Here is a 17,923-nt window from a genome sequence, read left to right as displayed (position 1 = left end):
AAAGAAAAATAAGTGCAGTTTGGGCACATTGCTGTCTGCTTTTTAGTCTTGGGTCTCAGTGTTGTGTTCTGTCGACTAATCAGGAATAGCAGCTATTTTCATTGAAAGATTACAGTCTTCTATGTCATTTTCACACTTTGCAAATTCATGCTGTGGCCCAGATTAGACCCTCTGGTGGACTGCTTTTGGCCCGCGGGCCGTATGTTTGACACCTGTGATCTATTGAGTTTTTTAACAACTAGTGAACTTTGCTACAAGTATTAATAACCTTCTCCGGATTCATTTCAATAACCTCTATAGTGCCAACATCTCATTAAACGTTTGCTCAAATCTTAGCCTTATGCTAATTAGCAAATGTTAGCATGCCAACATAGCTTATAGCTTTTAGACATTTATAAATCTCATTATAATGCCTTACGCAAAGCACTCTAGCTCGCTGCTTGCACCTCTCAATGAAACCTATGCCTAACATCATGTATTGCCACTTCTACCAGACGGTATGTGTGCTTCACTGCTCTCATCACAGCTATAAATAACGCCAGACCTACCCTTGACTCATCCCTGCAGACCCTACACTGCCTTCGTTTCTCGCCTCTGCCCGCCGCCCGCTCCTTCCACCCATGCGGCCGACAATGTGCCCTTGAATGGAGCACCTCCTTCTTACCCGCTGCCACGCCAGCTAACCTCCCCGCTTTACCCCCTTGGCTTTGCAACTGTGCCGCCATCTGTCCGTAGCCCCGCTGCCTCGGGGGCCCCGGGCGCAGTGAGGGCACACGGCTAACAACTCGCGGGGAGGATAGTGCGGAGCAGAAGGGCTGGAGCCGCATGCGACGACGAGACGAGATAAGACAGAAAGGCTAAAATAAAGACAACGAGCATCACAAAAATGGTTCTATTCTGTCCAATCTGCATAGGCATAAAGTTTGAAGCCCTTGTCTCATAAAGCTTTCTTCAGCTTGAGAGATTTATTTTGTCGCTGGCACCAAAAGAAATGTACACAATGTACAGATTTACCAAACATCCCTCCCACTGAACTTCCAACAATACATGTGATAAAACTGCTATATGAGGAAAAGACTGTTCTTCACTTCAGGTTAATTTCATTAGAAGTACAGTCCTCCAGCCCAAAAAGAAAAAATCATTAGGCAGCGGCCCATAACCCCCATTGAGGGCGCAGAGGTCATGTCCTTGTTTTCTCTTTGTTGTTGTAATCACTTTTAACAACAACAATGCAATTCATTAGGAGAAGAAAGAATAAAAGATCAGTCTATAGCATTCTCATTTCACCTACGCTGAAGGAAAAACACTACCACCAATGATGTTATTCCAACATAAAAAAGTTCTACACAAAAGCAAAATAATCTGTTAAGACGTCCCAATCGAATGTGTACAGGAACTGGTTCGAGGATGAAGCTAATTTCTGGTGAAGCATGGTTATCGTGGCATTAAGGCCACATGAGTCTTGAAAAGGTCAAGCTTCCACATCATCAAAGTGATAACAGCCTTAGTGTGAAAACGCCGGCATGTGGGCTACACTGGCGTCAGGAGCGAGAAATTATGTCAGCGAGGCCGGCAGCCAATAGGAAAGGCCCGAGGCCCTTGTTTATTACCATATGTTGGTGTTTAGAGCGAGGACTAGTGGGTGGCTTTGCTTGTAAGCCGCTGTAAGTCGTTGTAAGGCGGCGTCAACAAGGACGACTGAGTGTCCGATTAAAAGGCGTCTCTTCTGTTTAGATTTCCATTCGCATTGTCAGACAGACAAATGTTAGGAAAAGTGCAAACTTATTATATTTTGGTGGAGATTGCTGTTCTTTATGATGTTTTTTTTTTTTTTTTCATTTGTACATTTGCCCTAGTTTTTAGTGAAGCGCAAAACTCTCTTTTCAAGATCAGATAATGTGCTGCTTCTTTATTCTGCAGCCTTGGAAGGAACTTTGTCAAGTCTGACAAAAAAAACAACGTACCCTTAGTGGCATTATCAAGCTGGTGTGACTTGGAGAGAAGACCCATTTTTAACATGTTAAGGCGGTGAAGTGTTTTCTATTTTTTTCGGGGCTTATACAGGATATCTGATGCTTCCATAGCTGAAAACAAAATCACTTCCTTGTCGCTCCTTGTCTGCCAACCTTAGTTCAACTGTAGATGATGCTACATCACTGCATTTCCTCTGTAGAATATACGAAAGTATCTTTATTCGACTTAAAGTAAACAAGCTCAAATATAAAAGAACAATCTCGAATCTCACAGAAAAGTTTGCTTCTTTTTGATATCCCAGCAGCTTTTTAGTGTATTAGAGTATTTCTGATTACGCTGCAGCTACACCGAACAGGCATAACATTATGACCACCTTCCTAATATTGTGTAGGTCTCCCTTGTGCCTCCAAAACTGTTGTGATTCATCAGAGAATGGACATGGGCCTTCTGAGGGTGTCCTGTGGTGTCTGGTTATGTTGTTAGTGGGGGCCTTTGGGTCCTATGGGTTGAGGGGAGCGGCCTCTGTGGATCATCCCACAGACACTTGATCAGTTTGGGATCTAGTGAATCTAAAGGCCAGGTCAACACCTTGTTCTATTCTTCATGTTTTTTGACTTGCTCCTAAAACATTTTTGTGTGTGTGCCTGTGTCAGACTGCATCTTGCTGGGGATGGCTGCTGCCATTAAGGAGTGTCATTGTTATGGGGTGGGGGTGCCTGGTCTGGTCTAGGTGGGTGGTACATGTCTAAGTAACATCCACATGAATGCCAGGTCCAAAAGTTTCCCAGCAGAACATTGTATTCTCATAAGATAGTCAATGTTATTCACTTCTCCTGTCAGTGGTTTTAATGTTGTGGCTGATCAGTATATATTCATAGTTTGGTTATAAAAAAACAAACAAAAAAACTCCATAGTACAATTAAACACTCAAAACCAACAAAGCTGTGAGGCGATCACGTGCTGTGTGCTGGAAACACAGGTGAATAACCCGCCAAGTTGGAAAATTTGAATGGTTCCAAAATACAGATGCAGACAGGAAAACACAAGTTACTAAGCACTGGTGAGAGTTTTCAGTCTTCACATCCTTTAATAATTGTTACTGGCTACGGTAGTTGGAAAGGGGGACGCACTGCTCACACAGAACTAGTCACAATATCATTTCTGGACACGCACAGGACACATTCACACACCGACACGCCTCTGCATTTCAACCAAAAAAAGGACGAGCTATCTTTGACAAACTGTGAAAGCCTCGCAGCAGCCATCGCATCCACCCAGTGGGCTGAAAATGTTCCTGCTAAAAGTGCTTTTCCTGTCACCCACACAATTGGGTGAGCCTCGGAAAATGCCATTCAATCCTGCCCTCCCAGCATCACCACGAAGAAGAAGAAGAAGGAGATGCTGAATGCGTCCAGGAAGACTTCCAGACCGTAGTTAGGTTTTGGGCTTTGTTCCCATTACAAGAAATCTCATCCAGCTCCATCAAGAAAGCTCCCTCCAATCAGGTAATGGAAGTCTTGGTTCACCCTTCATACCCATAGCTCCCTCAGGCCATCACATTAATCTAACAAACTGCACGATTCATATTGACGCATTCAGCTCATTTTATATCTGGAAAAGTGCTGCTTCCAAAACATTTCCCTTTCCATAGAGATGGTTTAATTATGAAATTACACTTTTAGACCCTGCTGACCAAAAACACGCCTAGGAAGCCTTGTGTTTGGAAACTCTTTCACTGCGACGGAGAGGCCGCAGTTTCAATTCTGTGGCAGCCAGCGTGTCTGTCGAGTGTTTTAAAACTGTCCCTGAACAATATTCGGAGGCATTACTTCCTCTGGTGTTTAACAGTTCCTCGAAATAACAGCAAATGTAAATGTGAGGGAGGAGAATTAGCCATGGGTCTGCAGCGGGGCACGGTCACTGAGGCCGTTTATAGAATCCCATAACAGAGTCAGGTGTGTGAGCGACCGTGTGTAATTTATTCCTGTTATTTCCACTGATTTGGGTCAGGGCCCGAGAAAGTTATATAATGTATACCGAGCACGTCTATGAGCAAGAGAGAGGGAGAGCAGACGAGAGTAAATATTCACCGTGTCGTCAATGTGCGCGACTACGTACGCGCTTTTTTTGTGTCTACACTTGACGCAGGAGCCGAGAGCAGGATCCCAGTGTGCTCCCAGTGCTCTGCAGGGAGGAGAGCACCACGTAGTCTCAGAGCAGGGAGGGAAAAGGGGAGGCGCGCAGGGGAGCAGAACAACTCGCCGCTGTTAGCTCTGCAATTTCCAAACAAGTTCTCACAGCGAGGACACCACTCACATTTCGGATTCCCTCAAGTGTGCGGCGAGGCGAGTGTGGGATGCTCGGGCCCATTGAAAACAGCTTGATGTAACAGCCCGAGCAGTAGCTGGAACTAGAACAGGGAGCCACACTTTACAGCAGTGTGTGCAAAGCTGCTACTCATTAAGGAGGAGAAGGAGGGGGTCCCAAAACTGAATTTAAAAATAGCATTTTTTTATGTTATTGTCCGAAAAAGCAGCATGTTCTGAACCTCTGATGCGTAATGGACAGAAGCCTACATCACTTTTTGGGATGCCACTCCATACGAGCACGAGTCAGCGCGCTAACCGTCCAGTAACCTCATACGTCATGGACATATGGATTCAAACGGGACAGACGTTACTGTACACGCATGGTTGTATTTGTAATTACACCATGTAACAACCATGTCCATAGCGCTCTCATGCATGTTACGGAAGACAAACTGGGGACATGAGGTCAAACAAATTCTGCGCCTGTTAGTTTTATAGGGACGCGCACGCATGAAATATGGAAATTAAAATTAAACAGCGCGTTAATGGAAACACCGAATAGCTCCACGGCATGACCGGCTAGCTTCTGTATTTTTGTGCTGAAGCAATGTGAATCAGTCCTTCGGTGAAACAGTGTGGGACTGATTTTTGTCCAGTTACTGAAACGCATTCGAGTTTCACTGCAGCCGCTCCGTGCCACGGCGATGCCGGGGTGATGTAGAAGACATTATCCCCGTGGTGGAACAGGTGTGGACCATGTGATGAATCAGTGTTGATTAAGAAATTGCTTTAAAGCCACAACCGGCTCTGCACAGGCCTCAGTTCTAATAGTAGTTCTAATGGGATTAGTTTTGAGCTTTTGGCTTACATGGATGTATGGGATGATTAAATTAAATGGAATTTGTGCCTGAATCTTGCACAGTGTGCTTTCCTCATTAATGTGTCATTGGTGAGAAGAAAAAAAAAAAAAAAAGCTGGAAGCTGGGCCTCTTTCCCAACAGATCAAGGGCCCCGGTTGAGTCAAGGCATCTGTGATCCAGGACAGACTTATCAGTACTCAGAACACGGGCTCAGCTCGGTTCAGCAGGCCTGCCGCAATGTAAGGGCTGGCTCTGTCCGTGGTGCTGAAACTCACTCTGCCGTCGTACATCAAAGTCTCCCCGTCCAAAATCATCCATATTTGCACACTGGTGCACTACTCCTCTTTCCTGCCATATTGGCTGGAGCGTTAGGTGTATAAATCATCCACTGCGCTGCCCACAGAAACACTAGAGCAAAAATAGAAGGCTGTGTCTGCAGGTGTCACTCTTCGGGATCTGACAGTTCAAGCTTAGCAGGGCTTCAACAAATTAATTTGACTACTCCTTACTTTTTGCATTTAATTCTAAACGAATCAACATATTTTGAATTATTTAAGTTATTAATGAACTATCAAACTATGGATTAAATGTCTGTCAACTGACTGATTGAATGATTAGTCGTGGTGAACTGACAATTATGATGATAAGGCAAAGAACAGGCTATTTAAAGCCGTTACCATAGGCTTTGTTTTTACCATTTTCTCACATTTTATTGACAGAAACAAACCGAATTATCCCCAAAAAATCTATACCAAACTAAGGAACCTCCTAGTTTAAGGCGTTGACTACGAACTGAAAAGTCTCTAGTTTGCGTGTGGCCATCTCACTCCCAATTTAAACTGTAAAATGTTCAAAAATACAAAGGTAATAAGAATATTAGTAGAGTACGAGTGTTGTTGTCTCAGCATCTGTTGAGAAATATCGTACTTCAGTCATCTCACAATCCACCCATCCTTCCATGATCTATCTGTCTATCTCATCCTGGTATAGGTAATAGATGGCTGCTTTGTATAGTCGCCTGATTATGCCACAGTGCGGCATGCAATCATCTTCACGTGGCTCTCCAATGAGCCGAGCCAGGCCTCAGAAGTACCTGTAATTTCCATATATATTCAGTAATTTTGTACATTCAGCCTTGTAATAATCACAGGAGGTGAACATGTGACAGTCAGCGCAGGGACATGATTCAAAGGTGTGCGAAATGGACCATCAATAAAAATATTTAAAGGGGAATGACCGTTTTTTTACAGCTTGGACCTTATTTCTGGCATAAAATACGATCGTTTACTCACCCATATAACTTTGGTGTCATTTGGAGTCGTTCGGAAGATATTTAGATCCAGCGGAGCGCTGCGTATATCCATGTAGTGGGAGTGATTGGGGCACCGAAACGCAGCCTCTAAATAACGCATCATCTGCCGCGAAACACATTCATTTCACCAATATTTTGTTATGATACGCTAGTGCTATTCCCCGTTGAGTCCAGAGTTACCTGTTATCATCATCTGTCTGTAGATTGACCTACTAACTTCTGACCTCATTCAGCTGCAGTTTGCTACTGCTAGTTTTTTGCAACATGGCTGAATATTTTTACAATTCTGAGGAGAGAGGAACAGCTGGCCAAAGAACAACAAACCGCTGCACGTCCGCGAATAGATAACAGGTAACTCCGGACTCAACGGGGAATAGCACTAGCGTATCATAACAAAATATTGGTGAAATGCAGATAATATGTTATTTAGAGGCTGCGTTTCGGTGCCCCATTCACTCTCACTATATGGATATACGCGGTGCTCCGCTGGATCTAAATATCTTCCGCATGACTCCAAATGACACCAAAGTTATATGGGTGAGTAAACGATCGTATTTTATGCCAGAAATAAGGTCCAGGTTGTAAAAAACTGTAATTCCCCTTTAAGGTTGAAACAACTTTTGAACTGTGATCACTCACTGGATTTATTACAGTATTGTTATGTTACAGTACGCATTTGTTTAAAGGCCCAATTATGGTGTCCTATTTCTCTGATCTATCTTCCATTCAAAAACATTGTGGGGAAAAAAATAATAGGCTGGCGAATCAGTGTGCACTAACTTGGCTTCAAACCAGCCACACACTCCCTAACTGTCATTCCACTTCCTATTTCAACTCACAAACAGCCCGTCTAACAACACAATGAAAAGGTTCGATTCATTTTCTTTTTATGACCGTATTCCTTCTAGTGCAGTTATCTGATCTGGCTATGTATTTAATTTTCCGACTCCTCAGAGGCCTTGGCAGAGATGTTCGATAAATAGTGTACTGTAAGAGGCTATCAAGCAGACTACAAGAGGCCCCGCGCCACTTTTCCTTCGCTCGTCTCTGCGGTGCACGTCTGTCATATTCACACTGCCCCTGTCTTAGATACACACCTCGGCTTCACCTGCCTTTTTTTTTTTTTACTTTCCCAGTCCTCTCTTAATCTATGCCTCCTTTCTGCCTGTCTCCTATGTTTCCAGACAGGAGTGTTTCAGCGTTTGCGGGGCTTGGGACTCGTTTCTTCATCCACCTCGGACTCACTCTGGCAGATCATTAGAAGAGAGGAACGCTGAGGCTGTGAACACGTCTGACAGGTACATCATCAATTTATAAAAGTCTGTGCGAGGAGCAGGAAGCGCCAGAGACATTTAAAAAGGCTGCTGTACATTAGGGTAATACTGAAACAAGAACATAGACAGGCGCTTCGCAATTGACCCGTGCAAAAAACTGACACATGCGTGAAACTTAAAAGCAGGCTGATGAGCGGAGGCTAAGGTGCTCTGACCTTCAGTCAATAGCACGGGCAAAGTTTCAAAGCCACACGTTTCCCGTAATGCAACCTCATGGCTTATTTTTGCTGCGTCCTCATTTTCCCGGGTTGAAAGTGCCCACCTTTCTGCTTTAGTTGTCCGCAAGTCCAAACTGAGACGATCCAGATACCCTCACTAGGAAGTTATTACGGTAAAGACTGAAGGAAGTTCAACTTAAACTCAATTAAGACATCGGTCATTTGTCATGAAGGTAAACTTGGACCATGGAAACATTTTAATTAAGAATATGAAAACAGATACAAACTCACTGAGCTGTGACACGTTACACCACATTTTCTAAAGCATATCAAGGATTGTAGGTGGATTTCCTGCTTTACTACAGCTTAAATAATCTGTTAGTTAACCAGGGATCAAGGGAAAAGTAATCATCATCATCGTTGTCTTCTTTAAATTCTATTATCACTGCAAAATCTTGAATATCTAAATCTAAAAATTGCCTTTCTCTGTGTGTGTGTAAATTGAACAACAAGTTGAATGTGAAGATGCCACGGTGCACCTTGCGAAGCTGTAACGAGAAAAGTCGTCCAATTGCTCTTTTGTTCAATTTCAGCCCAATCTCACAGGGAGTTTGTGGAATAGTCACAGAATTTAATTAACGTGGTTCATATCCTCAGACGTGACACACAGCACGACTGATTTTCAGTAACTTTGCGCACTTATACAAACACTTATTTCATTTTTTTATATATACCCAAACTGTGATCTATTCTTAACCTTAACCAGGTGTTATTGTTATTTAAATCTAGCCAGTTGGTATTAAAAGCAAGCAAGGAAAAAATAAAAAGGACTGAACACGAATCCAGAAACGTGAAATAGTAGAATGAGAACGCGAGAATTAAACCACAGTCTCTTGAAATGGGGACAAGTCGTACATTGTCTTCAAATGCCCGCGAACGTTTTACGAGCACCGGACGCTGTTTCGACTGCCGTGAGAGAGCGTTGCATATTTTATGAATGAAACCATTAACCAATCAATCAGAAAATAGAGGTTAATCAATATTGACAATCACTGCTAACTGCAGCCCTCGAGTTAACACAACAGTTGTTTGTGGTTTCTCACTGTCAGCCGTCCAACTGGTTTAATGTTCTGCCAAAGGAATGTAAAGTCTTACAGAAGAGTTTGTAGACCAGCTCACGCTCACTGAACTGAACTGAAATCCAATCAAATGTCTTCCATGAAGGTTGAATCATCCCCAGCAGGTTTCGTTCTCATGTTTGCTGGCATGAGCGGCAATCAAATTAGCGATGTAAAGGAAAGCTAAAGGTCAGACAGACCAGTAGTCTCGGTTTAATTATCAACTTAAGGTCGGCATAGGATCCACGGACAAGTGGCCAGTTACTGGAGCTCTTGCGGAGGCTCCACTGCCTCTTTGTTAGTGGTCTCCTATAGGCTATCCATCATCTCACTGTGGCCAGCTTCAATTAGGATAACATCTTGGCTTTCTTTCAATAAAAGCTGCTCTTCCTCTCCTCGCTCTGTTTCCCTCTCCTCCATCTCCTCTCTGCCTCACTAATTCACTCTCCTGTCCCCCTTTTTTTTTTTTTTTCTCTATCCTCCTCTCTGGCTTCCTTTCTTCTGCCTTTCCTGCAAAAAAAAAAAAAAAAAAAAAAAAGTGTCTCCACTGTTTCACAGACAGGATGCCCAGAGGAGTTCCCTCTCTTAGCTCCTTACCCTTCACAGCATAGTGCATGCAACTTCAGTGAACTCCATTTAACCTCAGCCTTTGGAGGCTAAATAGCTCCATTACATGCTGCCATTGCACCGAGGTCTCTGACAGGTGCTCTGTTTTTTGTTTTTTTTTTGTTCTCCAAGGGCTGTCTGTTCAACTGTCTGCCTCATTCTAGCTCATTCATAGCTCAGACTGGAACATATATATATATATATATTTTGTTATTTCATAAGTCTGCACAAACCAGTTCTTTTGCAAATGGATGCACACATGGACGCACATGCCAGAAAAACACAGACGCACAGATGTGGGCATGCGAGCGACAGATGCGGCAACACATGGCTCAAGCGCTGTCAAGCGACGTAGCCAGTCGTGATGCCGGACTTGCTCCATTTTTTTTTTTTTTTACGGGCTACTAAAAGACGGCGAAGGCATCCAGATGCAGATTACCGCCGTTCGCCTCAGCCAGTACGAGATCAAGTTCTGTTGCAGACAGGGAGGAGAAGGGAACGAAAAGACTAACACCATGTTTGTCTGCGCTCTAATTTGCTTAGACTTTTTATGTGCCGCCATCAACACAATATTTAGAACTGGCTAGACACATTGACAACACACATCAAGGCTGATTAAGAGGTAGCGCTGGGTGATATGATGATTAATACCATGTGCAGAGCTGACAGGATTCATTAATTAAATAATTAGATGATCAGCAAACAGTTAACCAGCGAACAATGATGGAACGTACAGTAGTGACGTTCACAGAAACATCTACATGACTTGGAATAGTCAAACAAGGGTCAATATATATGGTTTAGACGCTGCTTTAAACTATAAGTCTACTGAGGTCATACACCGATCAGGCATAACATTATGACCTAATATTGTGTAGGTCTCCCTTGTAACTCCAAAACAGTTGTGACTCATCAGAGAATGGACATGGGTCTTCTGAGGGCGTCCTGTGGTGTCTGGTAACAGAATGTTGTTAGTGGGGGGCCTTTGGGTCCTATGGGTTGAGGGGAGGGGCCTCTGTGGATCATCCCACAGACACTTGATTTGTTTGAGATCTAGTGAATTTGCAGGCCAGGTTAAGGTTAGGGTTATTGCTATGACACCTAGGGTGGGGGTGCCTGGTCTGGACTAGGCGAGTGGTCCATATCTAAGTAACATTCACATGAATCCAACAGTTTCCCAGCAGAATATGGTATTGTTAGTTATCCTGTCAGTGGTCATAATGTTGTGGCTGATCTGTGCATGTTCTGTAGCGTTCTTGTGTTCTTTCAGGGCCTGTGTCTGGGACCCAGACAGAGAGCTAATAGGAGTGAACAACGTGACAGTAGAGGTATAAAACAGATCTACACTGTGTATTCTTTGCTCATTTGCTTTTCTCAGTGCTGCAGGTGTCGAATTAAATGTGCAGAAAGCGTTCTGATATCTTAGTTTCCAACAGAAATGTCCACCACACAGGCTTGGGATCACTGGGGTCGCTTGTTCAAACTGCTGGACTGACAGAAAGAAAATCAATGTGGGTGGAGGGACTAAAGTACCTCTGAGCATGGCACCTAACCCCTAGAAAACTGATGAATGGATGGGAACAACTGGGCAACCTTCTTCTAAAATGCAGAAAAAAAATATATTACAGTAAGTGTCAGTTGCAGCCCTAACCACAAGCCCCTATTAGCAGCCATCCGCCTGAGATATAAGGTTTCCACAAAGGTAAGTGAAAGCGAAACCAACTCTGAAAACTGCAGCAATGCTTGTTGCAGCTGATTCTCTAAGAACTAAAGTTGGGATATCATCGGTGTGAAGGCCGTAGCACACGATCCATCAAATCAGTCAGTCAGTAACGTAAATACATTTTGCACACGTCACAAGCACATGTGATTTTTGGCTCTTTTGTTCAGGTTTATCCCACAATTTGGCAAATGTTGCTGTGATACAACATGGTTTTTATTCAATTTCGCAAAGAACAGTGAGGTATTAAATGACTGAATCTGCATTGTGCAGACACTAAACTGTGTCTGCGCTTAAATAACCCAGTTTTTTTAATAGCTGCGGTGGAAGTTTCCTCCCTGGTATTCCATGGTAGGTGCTCTGTGGGATTTAATGCACCGGTCTGGGAAGACTTTTCTAAGACATATCTCCTGGGCAAAGCTGTCTTTCAACAGGTGGCTGCACTGTTTTACTACTGTAACAAAACAGCTCCAGGCGTCGACATTCCCACCTTTAATCTTTACTGTACCCCCAGTCTGGTGGGACTCCTCCATACATCTACCATCAGATCCATGTGGGATCAATTAAGATTCACCCAAAAATAACACATATCCATTGTCTTATTTCGCCATATTACTCTCTTTCTGGCAGTATCTGGTCATTTACGTTCATTTTTGCCACCTCTTTTCCCACCTGTTCTTCATATATTACTCAGTTTCTATGTGCTCCATCCACTGCCGGTCTCTGCCTCTGTGCCCTCCGTACTCATTCACAACTCTTCCCTTTTTCAATATTTCTGACTACATGAATGTGGAGGACAGAAGTCTTGAGATTCTTTATATAGAGTGGCCTTGTTTGTTTAATAAATGATGCTTGACCTTTTCTCTGAGCTCACTCCGCTTGCCACTTTGCGTCGGCTTTTAACTAACGCGTTTCAAGGCGACTCGTGGTGGATGCATAAAAAATCGGTTAAGTCCACGCCAGGGCCCACAAGCAGAGTAAGGTGCTCATCACATTCACAATGGACATGATACATAAAGTCTGACAATCACGACTGCTCTGGATACTCTCCATTTCGTGGGATGTGTTCTCGTTTTATATGTATTTTTTATTAAGCAACGCCAGACTCTTGAAACATATATAATTCTTGTGCCTCCGTGGAGACCTTTATGCATCATGGAGGAGAGGATGAATAGCCAATGGCTGCTACTAACAGGTGGCCTTTACTGACTCACAGTAGTCCCTTAAGGTTGAATGTGACGAATGAGTCGTGACTCTAGCGTGAGTTATAGCTACGCTACTGAAAACGGGAAGTAAGGACTTAAAGAAAGGATATAAAGAGACCAAATCTATGTGCAGAACTGTGGATTCTCATTGTCCTTTCGGATACTATGAACCTGTTGGCGTCTGTCAATCTGTTAGCATATTTTCTAGAAAAATAGGTTCATTGTTTTGTCTATGAACTAGATTTAATATTTCGTTTAATTTCAAAATTTTCTCCTTAAAGGGGAACTAACGTTTTTTACAACCTGGGCCTTATTTCTGGCATAAAATAAGATCGTTTACTCACCCATATAACTTTGGTGTAATTTGGAGTCATTCGGACATTATTTAGATCCGCGTATATCCATATAGTGGGAGTGAATGGGGCACCGAAACGCAGCCTCTAAATAACGAGTTTCGTGGCAGATAATGCGTTATTTAGAGGATATACATGGATCTAAATATCGTCCAAATGACACCAAAGTTATATGGGTGAGTAAACGATGTATTTTATGCCATAAATAAGGTCCAGGTTGTTAAAAAACGGTAGTTCCCCTTTAAGCCCTAAAAGTTATTGTGATTTGCTTTTGAATTCCTCAATTTACTTTATTCTAATGTGTCGTCGTGTGTTTTTGTAGCTCTGTTGACCTGGCCACGACACAGACAGCCCGGTGCCATGCCGAGCTGTCATTTACATGGCTGAAACATAATGAATGATTACTTTCTGGTCTCTTTTTCGCAGTCTTACACCGAGAACAGTCTCGCTTCCCAGTCACGCTTGCACTCTCTGTTGTTTTATCGCCTCAACACATGCGATCAGCAACTTCACACCCGTTCTCTAGACTCCTGATGATGTTGAAAACCATTCAGAAAAAAAAATAAAGTTATATTTTAACCGCAAAATAACAAATCAGGGGGAAAATGTGCCATTTTACACATTTAATCAAACACATGTAATTACGTTTCTAGGCCGAGACCTAAAAGGGAGAACTGACACCACCCTCATGTCTGTGTGGTAAATATGAAGCTACTCCCAGCAACTGGTTACGTTTGCTCAGCACAGATTCTCTAAACATGGGGAAGGCCAAGAAGTAGCTCGGCACATAAACTGTACGACTGCGACTGTCATCTTTGCTCGTCAGTAGCTTTTGTACAGATGAGGTGCAGTGTTTTAATAAAGGAGCTTCTGATGTGCTGGATGGATATTGATACCTTTGGACAGAGCAACGCAAGCTGTTTCCACATGTTTTTAGTCGGACAGATGGACAGATTGATAGATATGAGACTGATTGATAGAAGCCCAGTAGATCAGTCAAAACAGTTCGCTCTTAGCTGGACTGGTGCAAACATTTATGAATGAAGTGCAGCTTTGTATTAAAGAATATGTAGCTGGCTTCAATCTGCAGCGTCTCATTCAAATCCAAAACTGAGTCTTTAAGAATTGCTATGCAAAGGATTGCTGTGGCGCTGATACTGTTCTGTATACATTGTTGCGTCTTCATTTTAAACAAACCCTTGTTAAATGGGGAGCGCCTTATATAAGGCCCGCTGACTCAGAATTGCCCGTATTTACTCATCAAGGCCGCGGTATAATAGAGGAATTATGTACAAGACGCCGCTCTGTTTTGGGGTGAGTCATCGTCACGGCTCCATATCAGCTTTCGCGGGGTCTGATTTATCTCCTTGTTCATTAGAGGGGGGGGCTCCACTTATACCTGCAATCCTCGGAGATCCTTCTGATGTCAGATCTGAGAGGATTATCCCGGTATCAGTATGACCGGCAGAGGAAGGAAAAAAAAAAAAAAAAAAAAACCCTGACTGGTGGGTGCTAGTGGTTAGACGCTGTCTTATAACTCGGCTAATTGGGTCCAAATGTTCACAGGTTTAAGACGCCATGTGAGAGAAGGAACCGCCACGATGAAGACGTCTCTGGAGACACTGTTCTTTCATTTACTTTGCTGTCTGAACACCCAAGAGGCCAAATGAGTAGTTGGACATGTGCATCTAGGTATGGTTAACAAATTTTGGAGAAATATCTGATCAGAATAACTATTTTTGACTTCTCAAAGTGCTTTCTACTGTTTCAGACTGTTGGTCAGATCAAGCAAGCATCCACTTGAATCTGGTAAACCGTGATGTGTATTTCTTTACGATGTTTCGTACTAAAACGTAAACCATTTAAATGTTACGCTCTTTAGCTGCAGCTGTATTTGCACAGCATTTGTGTATTCCTCATCTAACCCTTTCCAGACTTCCTAACTACTCTTCCCCCGTGCTTTTTTAGCGGCGTACATCCTTCTGTAGGACGGAGGAGTTACTTGGTGGAACGAAGCCACGGGGCCAAGCGTGTCCGGACAAGCTCCCCGTCCGCGAGGCTTCAAGGTGTCCTCTCCACACCATTACCTCGGTCGACACTCGGCGATGAGTAAGTGGAAATTTGAGCGAAAGCGACGTTTTATTTGCGGGGGAATATAAGGGAGCATTGTCAGAACAGACTGCTGACTAAATAAGTCTTTTTACTGCGGGCCTCTATTATCAGACTTATGTTCTTAACTAACTTTGAAATGTCGCCGTGAGCCTGATGTCTCCATTCAGCTGAACTCCCAGAATGAGAGAATTCATCTGAAGGACTGGATTGTTGGGAGACTTGAACAGAGAGCCACAATGACTTATTTTTCTCTGAGAGACTGAGGCTGAAGTTAGATGATTACTGCACTTAATTCAAGAGAAAACATGGCTCGGATTCTCTGAGATGGTCCGCTGTAGCGGTTGTCTCTATTGACTCTTCTCCCTAGTGTTGAGTAATAAGTGGATGAATACACTGTCAGCCTCTGCAGCTGCCCACTGTACTGGAGAAAAAAAGGCAGTCTTTGCCAAAGGATTACTTTGGCAAAGACTGGTGCCCCAGACATTAGTGCAGTGATGATCCGCACAGAAAGAGGAGGGGCTGGCGACGTTGTGTACTTTAGGTCACCAGACACTGACACTGTCCTTGCCGTCAGTGTTTCATTTGTATAGCGCGGTCACGCCTTATACAGTAACGCAGCCGTGCATGTTTCCAGGCCATGCTCCTCGATAGCTTTAGCTCTCATCACTAGCCCGCGCCGAACCGCCGGACCGCTGCGTTGTTTATTCAGGTGTGTCGGAGGCCCAGTGTGACATCACCACATTCACCTACGTGTGAATTAAATCATCCTTGGGAGGGTGCGGATTCAGCGAGGGTCCATTAAAATGTGCCAGGGCCTGTTGATGAGGGCCGACAGGTGTGATCTGGGAGATGCGATGAAACGGGCCTCATTAGTGAAGAGTTGAAAGGTGAACGACAGTGCGTTTTTGTTTTTTTTTTCTTTTTTCTTTTTCTGAATCATTCAAGTCAAGCATTCTTCATGTGCGTAAAACTCACCATGTGTGGGAGTGAGCAATGACTCTTTCCAAGCCCACACAATATGACCATAAATAGACTCACTTATGTAAAAAAAAAAAAATTATAATAATAATCAAGCTATGTATTTTCAGTGAAGGTATAGTGGTGCAGCAAGATCATCAACTAGAAGCACGTTTTTTTGCAAGAGAGGTGCAGGACAGGACAGCTCCCTGGTGTTCTGTTATTAATAGAAGATCAATTCATTATCCTATTCATATGCAAAAAAGAGAAACAAACAGGGGCTCCACACTGGACGGACACACCTGCAGGTGCAATATATGAGCTGGTGAGTCAAGGCTGTGCTGAACTGGGAGGTTTTTCCATCCTATAGCCTAGATCACGTGGATGCCTGGTCATTGATCACAACAGTGATCAGTTCAGCATGGGGGGGAAATGGGAAGAGGGGAAGGGGGGTGGGGATGTCAGTGCAGCCCATAGGCATGCAGAATAAGATGTTAAAATAAAAAAATTAAAAAAAATGCAACATATCAAAACATAAACCCATGTGAGTCATTAACAGCGGGGACGTAGCGGTGCCTCAGATTAGACAACAAACGCGTTGAGCCTGGCATCACGGGCCACACATGCATGCCGATCTTGTGATGTTAAATGTGCGTCCTGAACCCAGGAGGCACAAGGCGGTGGATAACAGTGGAAGTTGCACACGTTAAACGTGATAACAGACGCGTTTTTTTTTTCTTTCTTTTCTTTTCTGAAATACTACTTGCGTGCACATCAGCCCCAAATGGCTACAGGCGTCTTTATGAGAAATTTGGAGGGGGACGCAGCCATTCGCAGACGGTGATATGGCACATTCATTTTCAATTTGCAGCCCCTCGATTCGGCGCTACAGTCAATATTCTAGCTGCATCCCATGTTGGAAGCATATGCGCTAATTATCCCTTGGTGCTCTGACATCCCACTGGGCAAGCGAGGAGGTTTGCATCGCCAAAGAAGAGGCAACATTCAAAAAAAAAAAAAAAACACAACAAAAAAAAAAAATCACATGTTTATAATGCTTGCAAATGTAAAGAGATAGCGACACGTCCGTCTTACCTGTGCCGTGCGCCAAATCGATGCCCGGTTCGGTGAGTATATTCGGGTCACTTTGAGATCTGCCTCGTTGCAGACAGCCGTCTAGTCCATCCGATGTAGCCATGGGGAGACAGCGCAGGAATCCTGAATAAAATATTGAAAACCCAACCGGAGGCAGGCAAGGTCAGGAGGAAAGCAGCGAGCGAGTGTAGATTTAATTCGCTCTGACAACAGCCGCTTTGAGCATCTACCAGGGAGCCATGGCTGAGCTGAAATTCCGTGTGTGTATTTGTGTGTGTGTGTGTGTGGTGTGTGGTGTGTGTGTGTGTGTGCGTCTGGGCTGTGTGCGCGGTGATGTGTGGATGTGGGAGGGGAGATGTGCCCCCGATGATGCCAGCGGGTTGATGCCCATCCCTGTCCAGCAACACGGCCAAATATCAACACACCATATACCATGCTGCACACACTGGTATCCGACATTTATTTTTATTTTTTTTAAATGTCGGTTATTTTCTAATTTGGGGCAACACACCAATACCAATAATAAAAATACAAAAATAATAATTTAACGCCTTCCTACGGTTAGATAAAGCTATATATTATGGATGCATTCGGCGTGAGTAACGCTATAAAATGTCAGATTAATTCGGGGGAGCATTTTAATAAGATAAATTAATTTACATGATATATCCTGCGGTCTGTTAATTGCAATGAAAATACGAGAGGTGCTGATGCACAATTGCCCTTATTATATACATAATATACTATTTTATTTAGAGGAATAAATGAATAAAAAATAATATATGGAATCGGGATGGACTCGTAATTATC

General features: G+C 43.5%; 1 protein-coding gene across 1 annotated transcript in view; it reads right to left on the bottom strand.

Annotated features, from left to right (window-relative positions):
- Positions 1-17,216, bottom strand: part of phactr3a (phosphatase and actin regulator 3a) — a gene marked incomplete at its 5' end in the record, with an annotated part of 32,327 nt that extends 15,111 nt beyond the window's left edge. Inside the window, one exon of the mRNA XM_084553545.1 lies at positions 17,114-17,216. Coding sequence (XP_084409671.1) covers positions 17,114-17,216 — 103 coding nt within the window. The remainder of the gene's footprint in view (positions 1-17,113) is intronic.
- Positions 17,217-17,923: the final 707 nt, after the last annotated feature.

The sequence above is a fragment of the Chelon labrosus genome (assembly GCF_963514085.1).
Source record: "Chelon labrosus genome assembly, chromosome: 10".
Classification (NCBI taxonomy): Eukaryota; Metazoa; Chordata; class Actinopteri; order Mugiliformes; family Mugilidae; genus Chelon; species Chelon labrosus.
The sequence above is the reverse complement of the archived record's forward strand: the minus strand, read 5'-3'. Positions and strand labels throughout refer to the sequence as shown.